Source organism: Symsagittifera roscoffensis, unplaced genomic scaffold (genome assembly GCF_963678635.1).
Source record: "Symsagittifera roscoffensis unplaced genomic scaffold, txSymRosc1.1 SCAFFOLD_61, whole genome shotgun sequence".
Classification (NCBI taxonomy): domain Eukaryota; kingdom Metazoa; phylum Xenacoelomorpha; order Acoela; family Convolutidae; genus Symsagittifera; species Symsagittifera roscoffensis.
The window spans coordinates 168,594-188,331 of record NW_026971315.1 but is presented as its reverse complement, the minus strand read 5'-3'; the positions used below and the strand labels follow the sequence as shown (position 1 = coordinate 188,331).

The window sequence follows — 19,738 nt, the reverse complement described above, 5'->3', positions numbered from 1 at the left end:
AATTTGCCTGTTTTTTTTTCTTGGCAGAGTAAGCATGGAAATCTACGTCCTGATCGTTAAGAATATCATTCTTTCAATTTTCTCGGCTTTGATTCGCTGTATGCTTGTTACAGTTTCATTCAACGAAATATTAGATGTTAATATTGCGACCTTCCTTACTACAATTTCGCCACCAAGACGCCTCATCAGTAGCACTTTCGTCATATTTTTTCTTGTTGCTGGCATTTGGAATTCCGGTGCTATTATAGGCGCTTCGCTTTGTTGGAGACTGATTAATTGTTTGTTGATTTCTCAAGTTTTTTCAAATTGCAAAAATCGGAAGGCAGGACGTTAACTTTATTGCAAATGTTTTTTTTTTAACTTTAAAAAAATCCGTTTTTTTTTCAAAAATTGTCTTTTTCAAAAATTCACGAAAATATATTTTCGAATTTTGTTTTCTAGGGTTGCTCAATGGATCCCTCAAACATTTACACAGCAAAAAGTAGACAAGTCATAAAGTAGACACCTACTATTTAAAATTGGGTATTTTGTTGGTTTTTTATCAATTCAAGTTATTTTATGGTTAATTGGCTTTTACTTGGTAACAAAGGCATTTTTAGGATCATACCTCTAAACGAGTACCCGAAAGGGTCCGTTTCATAGTTCATTTTTCAAATGAATTTTAACAACGAAATGGATATTACGGATCTTCAATTGCTGCTTACAAAATAAATTTTCTAGATTCTATGTCGGCGAACTTCAGATAGCAAGAAAAGATGACTGAACGAGACGTCTCTTTTTATAAGTCTACTCTAGGTATATCTTTGATCTTCTTTTTGGTATATTAGAAAAGAGAGATGGCAAAGATCTGTGTTTAAGAGAAGACGGACTCAAACACTTTAGTTCGCGATGCTTTGTTGAAGCTTCTGATGAACCGACCAGAGAACCCCGTGAAGTTTTTAAGTGATCAGTACGTATTTTTTTTTTGAAAAATCGAGGCTTACTATAACTGAGCAGGCCTTTTTAATGCAAATCTGAATAGTGCTCTAAATGAAATTGTCTTTTCAAGCTTCCGTTCTATTTCGAATCCTGAAAATCGGAACCGAATATCTCAAGCTGTGGAAACTATTTTGCTGAGCAATTATGGAAAGCCAGTCTTCGAAAGAAACCTATTGTCAGCTTTCGATGTCCTTTCTAATGCTAAGGGTAAATTTATGACACACTCTTTTTGCGGTGAGTCTGTCTTTCTGTGAAACTGTTTCTCATGTTGTTGCAGAGGTCAGTGTTTCTGGAATTGGTGGAACTGTCTTTCAAGAGTTTGTTACTGAGCTGATAGCGTCATACTGTGTCGGGCAGCAAATGTAAGTGTATCGTATTCACTTAAAATATAAATGTAATTTTTGTAAATATAGTTTATGTAAATGTAATTTATCCACTTCGCCTGTTTTTGAAACGCGATGTTGCCATGAGAAACTTAATCTCAGGAGTAATTGGAACAAGTATATACTGGATTGCATATTACTGTATAAGAAGCATCCTGGTTGGAACAGTGGCTCGTGATAACTAATTAGCAAAAACAAGTAGGATCAAGGTTTGATAATTTTAAAAACATTTTCGGCAATACTGCCATCATCAGTTATCTAGAAAACAAAAATTCGTCAAAAACAAAGTCAACAAAGTTAACAGAATAAGAAACAAAAATTATTAAAATAAAAAATAGCACAGACAAGTTTTTGCATAAAATTAACTAGATATATATACAATACTTGTACTGGTTAATGGTAATGGTTTCTGATTGTAATGTCCGATAGGTCTTTCGGTTAGTGGTTTTAGTCTGTTTTTCGTGGATAGGGGTAGGATGTTTGTGGTCAGCATTTATGTTTACAAGAGTTTTTTTACCGGAGCCTCGTGCTCGTCGAGGTTTATGAGACGAAGTCTACTTCGATTTTTCGAAGAAGCACAGGCTTCATATTTAAAAACACTTGCTTTTTGACTTATAAGTTTTGTCCATGAAGAAAAACTTGATACGTATGTGACTGGTTCTGATGTTGTTGACTTATTCAAATGTTGTTGACTTATTCATTGAGTTACTTGATATATGTAGTCGAATTCTTCACTATGCTAAAGGAAACATGGTCAAGAAGCAAACGTTTAATTGCTAATGGGGGGATTAAATTGCGACCACGCAAATTGGTATCACACCTGTTTCACTAATCGTTTTGCTGGGACTATATCGGGTGTTAATTTGTTTATCAGCCAACATAAATTAACGTTAAATTAAGTTCAAAATCATGTTCAAAATTTCGGACCCCCCCAAAATCAACATTCCTTGATCCTAGAGGTCTGAAATTTTGACACAATAAAGAAGATGGTTTTCTAGGAATCGGGGACTTCCTTTCACACCATCCCGCACCCCCACCTTAGTGGAAGCGCGGGATTTTTTACCCCTAGGGGTAAATTTAACAGACCTTTACATTGATTGCACAAAATGTCATATTTGGGATTCGAACTCACGCTGAAGGAATCAACATTGTTTTCCATTCACTTGTCGTACTGACTGTGCCACGTGGCTTATTAATTTTTGCAATCGAAGCTCATTCTTATAGGAAGTCAACTGAATGCTGGAATCTTAAAGTTGCTAAAAAGTCACGTCAAAATGGCGATGCATGTATAAATGGAAGTCAGTTCAAAATGGAATCAATAGAAACATGAAATTATATAATGTGTACAGTTTGATTTCCATTATAGTAAATAAAATATGGGGGATTTTGTCCTAGGGGGATTCGGTCCTATGGGGGATTTAGTCCTGTGGGATTATATCCGGTGGGATTTTATCCTGGGGGATTTTATCCTGGGGGATTTAGTCCGCGAGCGGGTTGTTTCAATCACAAGGTGTTTATTAAGTGTTTGATAGTCGGAAGCTTTGATTTTTCTTTTAACAAACACATTATTCAGAACGAGTTTGCTCTTGACTTTCCTGTCCGCGTTTTTTCATGAAATTTTTTTTACAAGATTTTTTTAGCGTTTGCTCTGAGTTTGTGAATTATGCTTTCTAGATTTCATTGGATCAAATTGTTTTTCCGAGCTCTCCCAAATCACTGTAAAGACACATTTTTGACCAAAGCTTCTGTGCCGCCGGCAAATTTTCGAAAAAACAGTCCAAAAATAGTCGTTCTGTCACAACTGGAAGTCGTTCAGCCAAAAGAACTTTGGAGTCGGTCAGCCAAAAATGGAAGTCCAAAAATAGTAGCAAAGGGGAACCTTTTGGTGGCCGCCCCCTTCAAATCCGCTACTGTTTCGTATAGTATATTTTTGTATCGCAAGTGGTGCCACGCTCCAGTTGCCTGTGTTGAAAAATTCTTGCTGACCTAGTATTCTCATCTTGGTTTACGTCGATTTGAACAAAAAATAGATTCAGCCAGTAAGTATGACTGTTGAGTTTGTAACATGTACTCTGGTATGTTTAAGAGAGGCCAAGAGTGTTTGTCTGGAGCAGGTGCAGAAGAGACTGGTGGTACGAGAACATGAAGTGGTCCCTTTCTCCATCTTCAGATCTGCAGTCTACCTCTGCCTCATTTCTATCGGTACTAGTGACGCTACTCTGAAACTATTTTTAGATAGAAAGAAACTTTGTCAGGCTTTTACCGTAGAAGGCAAAATGTAGCATGCTTTATATGCGAAATTTTCATTCGGCATTTAAATATTTCCGATCGGCTCAGAGAACGCGCCTGACTTTTCTGATAGAAGTGCATATTTTGTTTTGGCGTGTTGTTTTTTCATGAATTTTGCATCTTGTGTTCCTAGACTACGTATAAAAAATTCTAGATATAAGTAGACTCTAACGCAATTTATTGAGTTTGGCCGTACCGTAGTGTCTATAGTAATCGTCTTAGGTAAACATTGTTAACGCTTAATTTTTAATTTTAGCGGCCCGAATTTAAAAATTTCAATCAACTTCATTTGCTAAATGGAAGAAATTACGCTCTTCTATAACAAAAATGCAGAGGGTGCGAATTATCATGAATAACTTTAAGGTTCATAAATTGACTTTAATTTGAATATTTCCATATTTTGATTAATTAATTACATATTTAATACTTAAATTACAGTGCTGATATAAAATATCCATACGAATTGATTACATTGGAAACTTTCAACGCATTTTTCTCAAATTGGGTTAAGATTTGACAGAAATTGAAGAGAGCAAAAGTTGCTTAGAATTTAACCAGAATTAATATGCTGCATTTTTCGGAATTTTCAACCAAAATTTTACCCCAAAAATGAGCCATTTCGGTTTTTTTAATTAATCAAGAATTACGCTGAAACTAACAAGTTAATTGATGAGACAGTTATATCAATAGAAGACTATTACACATCCTGACAAAATTTTAGAATTTGTTTTTGTTTTTGAAATTTGTTTTTATTTTAGAACTCTGTTGGGGTGTATAAGAGGCTTCTTTTGATATAACTTTCTCATCAAACAACTTAATGAAAGCTTCAGCGTAATTCTTGATAAAATAAAAAAGGCCATACAATAAAGGTTATTGAAATTCAAAGAGCTTGAAGGTACTATTTAAACTTGCGAGCGTAGAGCAATAGTACGAATGTGTTTTTCGCAACCTAAGGTCGCAAATATTGGTTCCACTATAAGTAAACATAGGCGCTACGCGCAATACACCGAAGGCATAGAAACTGAAGCAAAAACCAAACAACTTGAACAACTAATAATTGAAGAATAACAGTTCTAGAACAAAAAATCGTACTAATACATGTATACACCAAAATTTTGCTATATCGAGAAAGAGCCTGAAATAACAGTTCTAGAACTAAAAATCGTACTATCAATACATAAATAAATAAATACATACATAAATAAATAAATAAATAAATAAATAAATAAATAAACGCAAAACTGAAATGTACAAATAATTAAATCAACATGAAAAAATATATATCTCATGAACAAATAACCAAACAAACAGACCCATAATATAAATAAATGAAAGTAAATGAATTAAATAAATACACATACATAAATAATAAAAGCAAAACTAAATGAAAGAAAGAATAATTAAATAAATATAGAAATAAATATCAACAAATAAACAAAACACACCTGATAAATAAATAAGCAATAAAAAAATAAATCAATACATAAATAAATAAATAAATACATAAATGAATACATAAACAAATAAATATATAAATAAATAAAAGCAAAAGTGAAATGTACAAATAATTAAATAGACATGAAAAAATATATATGAACAAATAACCAAACAAACAGACCCATAATATGAATAAATGAAAATAAATAAATGAAATAAATACACATACATAAATAATAAAAGCAAAACTAAATGAAAGAAAGAATAATTAAATAAATATAGAAATAAATATCAACAAATAAACAAAACACACCTGATAAATAAATAAGCAATAAAAAAATAAATCAATACATAAATAAATAAATAAATAAATAAAAGCAAAAGTGAAATGTACAAATAATTAAATAGACATCAAAAAATATATATGAACAAATAACCAAACAAACAGACCCATAATATAAATAAATGAAAATAAATAAATTAAATAAATACACACGCAGAAATAATAAAAGCAAAACTAAATGAAAGAAAGAATAATTAAATAAATAAACAAAACACGTGATAAAAATAAACAAAAATAAATATGTACATACATAAATTATAAATAAATATAAGCAAACTAAACATAATTAAATAAATAGAACAGATAATTAAATAAATAAAGATGAACAAATAAAGAAACAAACATACGCAATCACGTGACATAGCGCGATATGGTCCAGCCCACATGATAATTGATAACTGTGGACGTTATTTGTCGACACTTGACAACAGACAACATTAAAAAAAAACCCCGTTACACGATACCATAACACCTTGACTAAAGTCTTCGGTGTAATAAGTTAGAACAGTTAATGCAGTTTTAATTCATCAAATGAACCGAAAAAAGCTATTTGTTTCAAACAACAGTATCATTGTAAAAACTCGATTTCAGAAATTTTTCAACTCAGTATATCTCGCGATATTTTTTAAATGCATAATTTATGCATAATTTGGCTTTTTATGTTTTCCAATGTAAAGTTTGTGTGGATGCCTTCAGTTTGTTGTGTTCCAAATTATAATACGCAAAATTCTGTCTATTTGTATTTGGTGCCACTTGTGCTGCATTGATTGGCAATTTATTAGCATATGTAGCTGCTTTATGTATTTTTAAGTTCGGGCTAGTGTTTGTAAATTGCCAAGGGGACGTGGCGCAGATGAGAGAAGAGGGGACTCGCCTCTGTGTTTTGCTCTAATACTTGCACCCTAAAAAGTTTCCAAAAATTTAGTTTTTGAGATTTTCTTGAGCTCAACATCTATTGGCTGTATTGGCTAACTATCAGTTGGCTGTGTGTACATGGAGCGCAGCTGCGAGTCTGTGTAGATTAGCGTTTTTCTTCAAATGTTGTTTTTTGCATATAAGTTTGAAATAATTTAATATGTTTGTGGTACCTAAATTTGAGCGGAAAAAACGCTACGGTATAATTCCTTCCCTTCCTTTTAGAGGAGGTGTTTCGGAAAGTAAGGTAACATAAATATGGCGATCGAAGTGAAAGATAATTGGTGTACATATAAAAACCAAGCTCATTTAAACGTTCACAGGCATGATGACAACTCCTATAAGATCGCAATACTTTCATCTCGAGTTGCGATTTTAGATTTCTGCACCTTCTGCGACCAACTGTTCACTGAGTTGGACGTGCATAAACAGGACAGAATCAGCTGCAAATTGGCAGACTCTATTCTGAACGAACTGTTCAAAGGCGCCACAGAAGTAGACGCTGAAACCGAAACACTCAGGTTAGGCATAATTTTTTGTTAAAACTTCTATATTGTTTTTGGTATTAATGTTTGTTATTTTTCATTGTTGCATGTGGAATGCAGTGAATTATGCTCTCAATTTTGAGTTTTTGCAGTTTTGGTCTTTCAAATTTTATCCTAACAATTTTCTTATTTTGACGAAATGGAAAGTTTTTGTTTTAGGCTTCTGGCAGTGGCAGCGAAATTCACCAACAAAAAAATTGCAGAAATTTTAGAACAGGTTTGTTTCACTAATTTGTTTGCCAGCTTTTGTATTCGAAGTTTTGCAATTATAATTGTCTTTGTAATTTTGGATTTATAAGCTAAGTGACATTTGGAAGCCTTTCAGGCTATGGACTCATCGCATTCGACAGTTAAAACGTTGACTCAAACTGAATTTGTGTCCCAGGCAATCAACATTTTTTTCGCCCAAATAACCTTCACATTGTGATTTTGAAACAACATGAAGAGGAATCTTGACAAATATCACATGTGACTCTCGGTTCAAGATCTTAGAAGCACGGATTTGCTGCACCTCATGATGATCCATGATTGAACTCTATAGTGAATATGAACTCATTTTAGATTTAGGTATCGAACTCATGAAAGTTCAACTATTGATAGATTTGAATCAAAGTTTCGAAAATGAATAGTACATATGTATATTTGTAATCATTTGTGGTTAAAATTGTAAATAGTTAATATGTAAAAAAAGTCTTAGTGTCTCCTTTTTGACTTCTGACAAAAACGATGACAATTGTTGTGAATTGACTAGCATAAAGCTCGATTAGCATAAAAATAATAGAGAACTGTGTTAATTATCGTAAAAATAAAAGCAATTCAAATACACGTGTCGTTAACAAGTAATGAAGGCTTCACTCCCATGCACGTATATTGGGCAAATGTGCTAGTGTTGATTTAAATTATCGGACCAAACTACTAAGTTTGAAACTTTCAACGGGCTTTTCTCAAATTGAATTGAGATAAGACAAAAAAGAGAATGACGAAAGTTGCTTAGATTCTCACCAGAATTATTATGATGCAATTGATTTTGCGAAGTTGGGAACCAAAAATGGGCCAATTTGACTTCCCAATTTGAGAAAAACGTCTTCAAATTTTAAAATGTTCGTTTCTCGGCCAATTTTATGTTCTAAAAGTGTTGGGCTGTTCGATAGGTTTTTCTGGAAATAAGTTTATCATCATTTAATGTAGTAGTTTCAGCTCTAGTCTTGATTAACATAAAAAAGCCAAATTAAACCATTTTTTGGGGGCAAATTTTGGTTGCCATTTTTGAAACATGAATTGCACCATAAAAGTTCTGGTTAAATTTTAAGCAACTTTAAGCTCTTCCTTCTGTGTTTAATCTTATCCCAATTTGAAAAAAACGCCTTCAAATTTTAAAATGTTCGTTTTTCGGTTAATCTAAATCAGCACTGTATAATGCGCGAGAATCAGTGTTTGCAGCTAAGTCCAAGTGGGCAAAAAGATGCATATCTGTTTTGAGATTCAGAATCCTCAAAAGACATAAACGAAATTTTTTACAGAAGAAAAACTCTTAAGCACTAGAGCAGATTTTTCGGAGATAATCTAAGTAAAAACATTCAAGACAGAGTCATCCATTCTGTATTAAGCAAGCAAGGCTTGCAGTAGATTAGTTCTATAATTTTGCGACTATCAAGCGTTATCGGATCAGAACGTAGATTTTCCCTTATAAGTAGAAGGTAATATTCCACTTTATAAAATTGGAGGCCTTTTATTTGTCTGCTTATGTTTAGTGGGATAAGTTGCCACATGAAGAAATATTTTTTTTCTACTTTCTTGTAGTTCGTAGTTTACTGAATCTGACTTTTTGTAATTTCCTTTGCATGTTTCTGTTACTCGTAACTTCTATTTGGTCTTAAATATTTCGATTTAGTGACATAAATTGGCTTGGGTGAGGGCGTAAGTGTTTGAAATATCGCGAAATTCATGACAAAACTGGTTTTTGACTCATTGAAAGTTAAGCAGTTGTGTCTGCTTAGATGATGCTCAATAATTGTTGCTGAATCTTGTTTTATACGTCAAAACAGTTTGTCTGCACACGTTTTGCTCAAATTAAACATCTTCGAGACAGGCAGTTGGATTTCATAGTTATCGTTTTTTTAATCTTATTTTAAAAATGTCTGCTGGCTTGAAATGTTATAATTGCATGGTATTGCAACTCGTACGAACTTCTTCTTTGCCTCTGTTTCTATATTTAAATGTTTCGTTTGATTTTTTCCTTAAAATGAAACATTCCAGACAAATCCAAACGAAAATTTGATATTTTGAATGGTTCAGTTTTGTTGACTAGTTTCATTTTGGATGCTTTTTTCAAGATTTGCGGTTTTGATCTGTTTATTGGCTATTTTTACATACGGTGTTTGGTGCATTGCAAAATGTGTGAAACTCCGCTTAGCCTCTGTGTAGGGCAGCCGCTTGAACCTGCGGTTGAAATTGCCCTAGATCTAACGATGTGAAAATTTACTGTCTATTTGTTTTCTTTAAATATTTTCGAGCCTTTTTAGAGAGAGTTTTTGCCGTTATTTATTCCTTGTGTTTTCGAATTGCAGATAAGCGTTTCGTTATATTTTTGAAAATTTATGGAAAGCGATTGTTTACCAAAAATGAACAAGACTGCTAGTATATCAAGGCAAAGCCCTGAAAGTTCCGAATGCACTTAAGGCCAATTGAAAAGCTTTTTTTGGTTGAATAATTGATAAAAAAACCTTCGAGAAAAAAGGAAGAAACTTTTTTTCTGCTTTTCATTTTATCATCGCACATTTTATCATGTAAAATAGTAAGTGTGTTTAGCGTCTCGTATTGTAATAATATGATTTTATGGCTGGCCTTAATTCAATTTTGAATGCATTCATTCGTTTCTCACGCATGTTATAAGTACGCAATTTATCGCTCTTTAATTACCTATTATGGCCAAATTAGCAATTTTCAAACGCTCGTAACTTTACAAAAAATGATCACAAGTAAAATATCTTTTAAAATTTGAGCTTAAGTTAACAATATCTCTAATATGATATAAAAAGTTTGTCGAAAACGTTTAATTAACAAGTCGAAAATTGACTCAACAAAAAACCACTCCAAGCATAAATATTTCGGTACAATTTGATTAAATTGTGGCATATGAATATCATGATTTTTGCGAGTAACTTGCAAGCATTCGAGAGCTCGCAAAATTTTTTACCACTCTGTTGGCTCTGCTAGTTTAACTCAAACTAAGGCGCTCATTAAAGTGTACAATCCATTTGGTTTTGTTTTGTAGTATTTTAACCAGCGGTAGCTTTACAGTGACGTTCAAAATCATCTTTGAATGAAGTGGATGCTAATATGCAGTTGAGTGATTCTTTCAAACCTAGAAAAGGGGAAATTTTATTTAGCGGAAAACTAATAAAGCGTTGAACTGGGGGGCGTAGCGGTCGCTTAGCATGCTCAATTAAAATTATTACTCAGTTGATGCGGCACGCATCAATTTGAATTTAAGTTGCAGACGTGAGAAAACAAATTCAATTCTAATTGCGCTAATTGTCGCATGCTAAGCGGCACGCATGAAAATAGGCCGGTCTCCCATTGAGCCTATTAAAGCGTTGAATCTGAAAAGGCGGGAAAAATATTTCACAAGACGGCGAGACAGGCGCTTTTTGAAGCACTTTATTTTGCACGTAAACATTTAGGGGGGAAGATTTTAACTTTATTCAGAGCTCGAATTTTCAGCCAATCAGAATAGGGCATTTTACACGCAGCGCTAATCAAATTTAATTTAAATTCAACGCTGGGGTGGAGGATCTTAACTTGGTTTATCTGGGAGGGAGGATGTTAACTTGGTCCTAAAAACTATTTATCAATTTTTTGTTTTTGTTTTTTAATGGAGAACGGGTTGAATTTGTTGACAAAGCGATATTTTAATCAAGGCTTGCTTCTTTTCATAGCTCGAAATATGACATTAGGACGACAATGATAATTTCAGAAGTTGATTCTCCACGTTTTTGTGTGCTGTGTTGCGTTAAAGTCTCCTCAAAAGATTTAACGTTTTAACAGCTGTCATCGTGTTTGCCGTACAAGGTAAAAGTGGTTTGGTTGCTTTTAACCAATTCAAATAATGATGAAACAATATTTTTGTTTCCAGATCGTTCTTTTTTGTCTTGTCGAATACTTCAAAACACAACCAGCTGAGGTTCTTTTTTTAATTTCACTCACTGTCCCAGTTATGTTTCAGAAACCCTTTTTTTGCTTTTGATGTCAAAATTTATTTTGATTAAAAAACTTTGGCCCTTCCAATCAGATTGCGTACATTTCTTACCTAAGCAAGTTGTCATAACCAGATCATTAAACCATTATAAACAGCCAGAAATGCTGATATGCTCATATTTATTTAGTAGCCATTACATATCAAGGTGAGTGTCTTGTAAGCGGTAACTTGATTTTTTTTCTGCTAAATAATTTTTGTTAGAAACATGTAAGGGTTATTTAAAATTCTTTATACAAAATTCTGTCAGTTACATCACGAAAACTTTTTAAAATTCGACTAAGCATAAATTTGAATTTCCTGCTTTTTAAAAACTGTGTTTTTTTGGTTATAAATCTACTCCGAATTTTTGCAATATTTTTTTCGTGTTTTTGGTCCATTTTGCTTCAAATGATTTTTCGAGTCAAAAGTTTTCAGTTATTTTTATATCAACCCAGTTGCCAATAATTGCGTCGTTCGAAAGTTCAGAATAATTGTTCATCCGTGTGTGCTCGTGGTATGCGAAACTTAAAAACTTAGAGCTTACATTATTTTAAGTCAAAATTACTATGATGAAAAAATTTGGCTCAACCGACGTATACCAAGTTTTTTGGGCTTGAGTGAAAATATATAAATTGTTTCTTTGCTAGTCTACCGCTGAAAACTGCCTTCCTTGATGCGACAAAAAGTTTGGTAGAGACAGTTTTTTTGATATTTTTTCAAAAAAAATTTTCAAATTAGTTGCTATCTGTAATATTTTGTAGGTGCTTCGTATTGTGCGCAAGACTCTGCTTTTTTGCTGATAACATATTTTGTTGCAATTGAATTTTTTTTCTCAATTCAGTTTTTTTGTTTTTTTTCCTGCTCAAAGATTTAGACTTCACATTAGCTTAGAAGTCTCAAATATCTGTTAAACAAACTGAAATAGAAACTTAGCGTACTAATTTACCATTTTGACTATAAGATAATGTTTTCTCGTTTATTGGAAAACTGTTGCCGTATACAAGGTTGTTGCATCTTTCCCCCTTTTTTGTTACATCCGTAAACTTGCAATTGGTAGCTAGCAGTTTTTGTTTCAGATAAATTTAATTACTTGCGTGATGTTTTGCTACGTCTAGCGTAGCCTAGCAATTTATTATTTTGATCTTTTAAAAATTTAGTACCTAATTCCGGTCGCTGCGCAATTATCACATATTTCTTCGACCACGAATAACTTTGCAAAAAAAAATTAAATGTAAATTGAAAGAGTAAAATGAATATCTAATAACTAAGTAATAACACTTTGAGAGAGCTTTCAGGTCAACATGTTTTAGAATCCCAGTAAGAAGAGGAGACTGATAGAATCATGAACTAAAGGAGTGTTCATCGAAGCAACTATTTTGATACATGCAATTCGGTTCGATTACAGTTCAGAAAACAAAACAGAAGCTTGATACATCACTCAACTTGAACGACGTCTTTTATACTACCTAATTTTAGTGTAAAAAAGTTTCTGATACTATTTCTTCTCAAATTCGCAAATTATCACATATTTCTTCGACCACGAATAACTTTGCAAAAAAAAATTAAATGTAAATTGAAAGAGTAAAATGAATATCTAATAACTAAGTAATAACACTTTGAGAGAGCTTTCAGGTCAACATGTTTTAGAATCCCAGTAAGAAGAGGAGACTGATAGAATCATGAACTAAAGGAGTGTTCATCGAAGCAACTATTTTGATACATGCAATTCGGTTCGATTACAGTTCAGAAAACAAAACAGAAGCTTGATACATCACTCAACTTGAACGACGTCTTTTATACTACCTAATTTTAGTGAAAAAAAGTTTCTGATACTATTTCTTCTCAAATTCGAGGATAGAACGGAACTTTGTCACAGTCTAATACTAGAAAAAAGTTGGTTTATTTTGGAGCAATTGTTTTCCTTGCCCAAAATGCAGTTTGGTTTCCACGACTCATTTTTGAGCATTTGTTTTGAATATCCAAAAAAATTTTCCTTCAATTTTTTAAACCAAATAAAGTTTGTCTAATTTTGGTTTTCAGGTTTTGAAGCTCAAACTTTGAAATGGTTGAAATAATTGAATTTGTTCAACGGCAAATGTTTTTGTAATTTTTTGTTATCTTTGAGGTGTTTTTGATAGATTTTGAATGAGAGTGATTTTGGCTCCGTGAAATTGAATTTTAAAGTATATTAACTACGTTGATCTGCATTTGATAAAGTAAATTGATATACCCAGTACCATATTTTTTACCCACATAACCATTCAAAGATACAGATTGAGTTGTCGCATATTTTCACTAAACTCATTGCGTCTTCTTATTGTTTTTTGTGTTAATCTTTCGAAAACGATAGCATGCGCAACACAGCAAAACAAAAGGGCTGAAAATGCAAGCAAGCAAACACGAAAAGAACAATAAAAGATTTGCAACTCCGCGCCATAAAGGCATAAAATTGGACTCTTTGAAATCAAATTGAATAGTTCTTCTCTCAGATGCCATCGAATCAATAAACTTCTCCAGCCTCCGAGCAGAATCGACACTTGATTCTTCGTTTACTGTTTTAACATTTTTGAGATAAGTCGGCAAGTTTTGATAGACGTTTTCAACAGCTGTCAAGAGTTCGTGTTCGGAAGGGGCGCGACTTATGATTGTTCCGAAGTTGTACTTTGTGATGACTTTGGAAGCCATTTCCTGGTCACGCATTTGGGGACACCCGATGAAGGCTTTGAGATTAGACACGCCCTCCATTGTAGAACTAGCACCGCAGTGGGAAAGGAATACTTTACTAAAACCAGTTTAGCTGTTATTAGGGATCTCTTTAACTATATCCCCCTTTTGCAAAAGGGCAGAGATTCGTCTCTAGGTTTAAAGTTCTCAAATGCTTAACCGTTGATTTATTTCTTTATTGTGGGATATTCGTTTCTAGGTACCCGAGGGGGATGTAGTTAAAGAGATCCGTTATTATTTATTATAACCTTATTATTAGTACTAAAAATATTATTAACCTATTTTTTACCGAATATAGTTTGATGCCGTATTTGTTGAGGCTTGTGGTTTTGCTTCAATTCAATTGATTATTATTGTTCCGACTTTCGATACAAAAGTAACGGAACATTTGTGCTCGGGGTGGGTTTTTTTTCGTCACACAAATTTCGACTTTTTAACTAGCCATTTTTGTTTCAGCTAGATTTTCATGAAAAAATTTCAAATTTTAGAAAAAAATTTTCATTTTATTTTATTGCATTTAATTTTTTTGTCATTAGTTTTTCATAAACTTTAAAAGGCAGTCGGCACATTCAGAGCTTCGCCTTGATACGAGCAGTCTTGTTATTATTGTTCCGACTTTCGATACGAAAGTAACGGAATATTTGTGCTCGGGTTGGGTTTTTTTCTTCAGACAAATTTCGACTTTTTATCTAGCAAATTTTGACGGAAGTTTTTTCATATCATTCAAAAGGTATTGTTGTCATGAGCTTAAAATTGAAAAGATATTTCACCTGTGATCATTTTTCGTGAAGTTATGGGGGTTTAAAAACTGCCAATTTGGCCAATTTGCGACAATTAACGCGCGATATATTTCGCGCTATTAGCGCTTAAGCGAGGGATTTAATCCGTCTTAGAAATCGTTCCAAATTGGTTGAAACAAGCTTATTTGCCATAATTGATTCGTTACAAGGAGCGAAATCTGGTTGAAACAAGCTTATTTGCCATAATTGATTCGTTACAAGGAGCATAAACCTTAAAAGGCAGTCGGAACATTCAGGGCTTCGCACTGATACGAGCAGTGTTGTTATTATTCCGACTTTCGATACGAAAGTAACGGAATATTTGTGCTCGGGGTGGGTTTTTTTTCGTCACACAAATTTCGACTTTTTAACTAGCCATTTTTGATGGAATTTTTTCATATCATTCAAAAGGTATTGTTGTCGTGGGCTTAAATTTGAAAACATATTTTACCTGTGATCATTTTTTGTAAAGTTATGGGGGTTTAAAGATTGCCATTTTGGCCAATTTGGGACAGTTAATGCGCGATGTATTTAGCGCTATTAACGCGTAAGCGAGATTTAATCCGTCTTAGAAATCGTTCCAAATTGGTTCAAGGAAGCTTATAAGCCATAATTAATTGGTTAAAAGGAGCAAAATTTATCACTTTGTACTTTATACGTTTCTACAAAAAATCTCGAATTAAAAAAAAAATTTAATTTTATTTTTTACCTTTAAATTTTCATGTTACTTCTGCTTCATAGACCTTAAAAGGCAGTCGGAACATTCAGGGCTTTGCCCTGATACGAGCATTCTTGTTATTATTATTATCTTTCGTCGGACGTTTTTTTCAAGTCTATGAACTACGTTTTATCACCCGTGCTTTGTTGCCACTCTGGCTGGGAATTTTCTTCCCTCAATTCTATCGCATACTAAGGCTATGGGGAACGATCGCTGTTCGACTTCCGAATCGTAATGGCTGGTCTAAAAAATTGCTCCCTTTTTGTCAAGAAATATTGATATACACGCCCCCATCTGACGAATGATAGTCTGGCACGTTTTTCTACGAGGTATAATTTTGATTTCTCGGGCCCATTGAAGGAAAATTATATGGGAGAAGTGTGTGAAAAGGGGTATTTTTGCGAGAGAACTTACACTTTTGAATACGTGAAAATCTCTTTTTGCGGTTGTTTCTTCCTAATGAACATTCTGCTTCTATCATACTCTCCTTTCAACTCTTGCTCCTCACTCCATCCCGAGTGACTCCAGATTATATTAAATCTCTCCTGCTTCATAAACGCAGTCTTCATCTTTTCAAACTGCTCGTCACTGAAGACAGCGTATGTTCCGAGTGCCACGTAAAGAATGTCTAATTTGCTGTTCTCGATGAAGATGCGCAACTCTGCGCTCATTTTCTTTGGATCTGCGATTTCGGTGGGCTGCATTCCGGCGATGTATAATTTGCCTGGAACTTCCTTCAGGGGAAAAATAGGCGGGCCTGCAAATTAGCCTAAGATTTTAATTTATTCATATAGGTTAAGCTCTCTACTACAAATGGACAATTCGAAAAATAGGTTATTGTCAAAAATAAGCTGTAACTTTATAGCTTATAGCATTTTACACGAATTAAATTAGATATAATAGCGCAGTTTCCAAAACTTCCCAGAAGCTCTCCCGGAAGCGCAAGTTCAACTTGAAAGATAATATTCGTAGATTTTTTAATATAACGGCCTCAATGAATACCAAGGTAGTTATACTCAAAAGTTTTCGGAAGCTTTTAACTTTTTTTTCAGTTTACCTGCTAGAGCGAGTGATGGGTAGGAGTTCATGATATGGTATGCATTTTCAAACTCTTTGTTGACTCCTTTCTCTTTTACCATCGAATTGAACAACTCATTGGCCTCGCTCTGCAGAAAACCCCATAAAACCGCCACCTGAGAAAAAAACAGAGTTGTGAAGTAGTCCAGCACCCATCTTGGTTTGTCCTCGCTTGGTGTGTACAGGCCAATCACTCCAGCGTTCAGTTCGTAACCCGCTTGGTACATGGCGGGGTGGGGGGTTGCACCTGCCCAAATGGTAGCGTAGGGAATGCTGTTCAGTTCGGCGATGAGAGAAACCCGACAGTTGAAGAGTTCGGCAAGAATCAAGTCGGGTTTGTCGTTTTTGACGAGTGATTCAACTGCAGGGTATCCATATGTCAACGGACCTTAAAAAATTTAACTTGAAATCCATTAATTGAACTTAATTAGATTCATTTAAAAATTTAAACAAAGAGAACAGCCCCAAATGCCTAGGTTGTCAAAAATTTGTTTTCTCTGAAATTGAATGAACCAAATGTGAAGAAAGTGTCTATTTGCAACTGATATCAAATAATGAGTTCACCGAACGAAAAAGGTTTTTTCTTTTTAATACTCTTGCGATTAGCAAGCGTCATGAAACTGGAATATATACTTTTTTTCGGGTTAACAATTTGTTAAACAGAAACATTTGAATCACTTGTATCTTGGTTCAGAATGAATTCATTTTTTTTGCATTCTCAGCAACTTTAGCTTGGAGGTAACGATTATGCCTTGGACTGCAAAGGTCCTGGATTCGAATCTGAGACGGACATGTTTTTTTTTCAAACGCGAAATATTCTGTTTCAAATAAAATTTTCGGCCAATTATTTGTCTGCTTGTTTGTTTTCGACTTAGTTGCAATAACTTGAATTGTTTTTTTTTGCTGCGCGCAATTTTTTTATCGTTGCTTTAAGCGTGTGATTTACTCCTACAATATGTAACTTTACTTAACTTAATTTTGTATTTCCTTTTTTTTTGTTTCGCTGAAAAAAATCCTCGGCCCAAATTAATTCGGTCTATTTTTCATTGACTCAATGACCAAAACTTGAATCACTTCAAAGGAAACACAATTTCAACACTTTCCTCCGCACTTTTCATGTTGGTTGTATATTAACCAATCGCTTTGTTGAAATTAATTATTACGTTTCTGAAAATGTTTTCACTTTGGCAAAAGTTTTTGTTTTTCTCACGCAATTCATAAAAAGGTATCAATTGAAATACCGCCCATTTACCTGTATACCTGAATACTCCTCTAGAGTCTTTTTCACTTGACCCCTCTGTTTACCACCTTAAAAAAAGTGTGGGATATTATTCGAGATTTTTTTTTTTCGTTTTCTTGATAACTGCGCCTCTCAAATCTGCATTTTTGGTTTAAATGATTAGCACTGGTTAGGTAATGTCCCTGCATAAGCGGTTATGACCAATTTTTTTTCTATACAAAAATTTATGCTCCTCGGAATAGTCCACTTTTTGATTTTTGACGGTTTGGTGATTCTTTATGGCCTCGCTCAAAAATTTACATCTAAAATCTGATATTGCGAGTTCAAGGGAGTTAACAAGCCATAGGAAGCTCCCCTGCATTAGTGGCTACTCATAAAGTTTTTTTACACAAAAAGTTATCACCTTCGAAAAAAATGACCTCTTTTTAATTTCCCTGCCATATTTAAGATTTTGGATTCAATTCAAAGAAGGGGTTGTAAAAAGCTCATTTGGTTGTGCGACTACTCCCCAATTTCTTTGATATGAGTTTTTTTGGCCCTTGGCAATTTTGATTTTTTGACCGTTTTCTTATGAAAGTTTTTTTCTAATCGAAAACTACTCTCCCAAATCTGACATTTTGATTTTGATCGAATTTATAGGTTGCTTTAATTCCTTCTGCGTGTGCGGTTCGGCCCTAATTTTTGCAAAAAAAAAATATGGTTATCGGAATTGACGATTTCTAAATGTTGACCGTTTTTTTTTTTACTTTTCTCGCCAGCTATTCTGCCAAACCTGATATCATAGGTTTAATCAAATCAATAGGTTGTTGAACGACTACGTTTATAATTGGCCATACTCAGTTTGCTTAAGAAAAAAATTATGGCCTTCAAATAAGTCGAAGTTTTGAAACTTAGACAATTTTTTGAAAACTTTTTGACTTTTCGCGAAAACTAACGTGCCTTTTCTCAGGTTATGCTCAATGGAGAAACTCGGTTTTGGGAATCTTCTTTGCATAAGCGGCCACAACCTACTCTCTGCCGAAACATGTTGCAATAATTTTTCCTACAGAAGCGTCGGCTCTTTAATTTCTTGTAAGAGAATTGTTCTATCCTTGGGAAAATTGATTATTTCAAAATTAGTAGAGAAACAACTTAGGTTTTGGACAAAGTCCAATTTTTGAAATCACATTTTTCGTGACGCATGAGTATTGAAAATTCATTCAGTACCAAACACGTAGCTCCAGCTTTAGCTGAGCCTCTATTTGTTTTTTATCGAGACATATGAAAACTTTGGTTCTCTTAGTTTTTTCAACATTTAATTTTTTTTCCGACTTTTTTATGTTCGTGTTGTATTGCAAGTGGTGCGAAGCTCCGCCTCGCCTCTGTGTGAACTTTTCTTGCTGTAACTTTTTTCCTAAAAAGAGTTTTCAGAAAAGGAAGCGCATCTAACCCATCGACAAGTCTCGATTATGTGAATTGAATCCAGTGCCATTCCCAGGGTAGCCCCAGGGTCCGGTATCGTAGAAATCAGCACCCAATTTATCTGCAACATCTCGACACTGAGATCCGATGATAAATGTCACTCGGTACTTGTCTTTGACGGAAGAGTGGTGCAGTAGCGAGTAGGCGATGGGAGTCATTGACGAAAGGTGTGAGTCACAACCCGAGACAAGAGCAACGTGAATAGATTTTGGTTCTTCCGCTTCAAGAAGACCACTTAATAGCAAAACTGCTAAAATGTCTAGGAATAGCCTGAAATTTAGATATTCCATAGCTAGAGATAAATTAATTGAATTAAGCATAAATTGAGATTATAGATCAGTTCAAATAAACAATCTGTTGTTTAACTGAGGTTTGATTTGACATCCCAAATAAGGATCGAGGTTTGTTAACATGTGCTGCAAAAATTAGTCTAACCGTGACGGTATGCATAAGTGAGTTTTATCATTTCGGCATGGCGCCAGTAAAATTTTTTACCAGTTTATGAAGTTTGAACTGAGTGCCTAGTTTTTAAAAAACTTAGAAGAACATTTTCTTAGGATTTTTCAGCCCATTTGAAGGCTAGCACAATCAGTGTTTGAAAAAGGACACTTT

The 19,738-nt window shown here is 33.9% G+C and overlaps 2 protein-coding genes across 3 annotated transcripts; one reads left to right on the top strand and one right to left on the bottom strand.

The window, feature by feature from the left end:
• Window positions 1-680: 680 nt before the first annotated feature.
• On the top strand, window positions 681-7,665 carry LOC134856308 (tubulin polyglutamylase complex subunit 1-like). 2 transcript variants are annotated; one of them, XM_063872665.1, is made up of 8 exons: window positions 681-795; window positions 859-949; window positions 1,049-1,185; window positions 1,256-1,340; window positions 3,448-3,563; window positions 6,725-6,866; window positions 7,050-7,107; window positions 7,216-7,665. In XM_063872665.1, exons 1-8 carry the CDS (start codon window positions 756-758, stop codon window positions 7,315-7,317), a joined length of 771 nt encoding a protein of 256 aa, XP_063728735.1. In that variant the 5' UTR covers window positions 681-755; the 3' UTR covers window positions 7,318-7,665. The 2 variants fall into 2 exon arrangements, with proteins under 2 accessions (XP_063728735.1, XP_063728737.1); XM_063872667.1 differs by having other exon boundaries at window positions 718-795; window positions 864-949.
• A 5,624-nt stretch (window positions 7,666-13,289) lies between these two features.
• On the bottom strand, window positions 13,290-19,518 carry LOC134856307 (uncharacterized). The gene is made up of 4 exons (XM_063872664.1): window positions 19,095-19,518; window positions 16,406-16,813; window positions 15,763-16,105; window positions 13,290-13,909 (listed from the first exon to the last, which is right to left on the bottom strand). The coding sequence occupies exons 1-4, from the start codon at window positions 19,444-19,446 to the stop codon at window positions 13,429-13,431; spliced, it is 1,584 nt and encodes a 527-aa protein (XP_063728734.1). The 5' UTR covers window positions 19,447-19,518; the 3' UTR covers window positions 13,290-13,428.
• Window positions 19,519-19,738: the final 220 nt, after the last annotated feature.

Bases quoted from the DNA above. Each gene is read 5' to 3' on its own strand.
- LOC134856308 (XM_063872665.1), top strand. From the start codon at position 756: ATGACTGAACGAGACGTCTCTTTTTATAAGTCTACTCTAG. The intron at 950-1,048 runs GTACGTATTTTT...TGTCTTTTCAAG, and splicing joins GTGAAGTTTTTAAGTGATCA to CTTCCGTTCTATTTCGAATC. The intron at 6,867-7,049 runs GTTAGGCATAAT...TTTTTGTTTTAG, and splicing joins GCTGAAACCGAAACACTCAG to GCTTCTGGCAGTGGCAGCGA.
- LOC134856307 (XM_063872664.1), bottom strand. From the start codon at position 19,446: ATGCTTAATTCAATTAATTTATCTCTAGCTATGGAATATCTAAATTTC. The intron at 16,814-19,094 runs GTTAGATGCGCT...AAATTTTTTAAG, and splicing joins TAATCGAGACTTGTCGATGG to GTCCGTTGACATATGGATAC. The intron at 13,910-15,762 runs GTAAGTTCTCTC...AACTGGTTTTAG, and splicing joins ATTTTCACGTATTCAAAAGT to TAAAGTATTCCTTTCCCACT.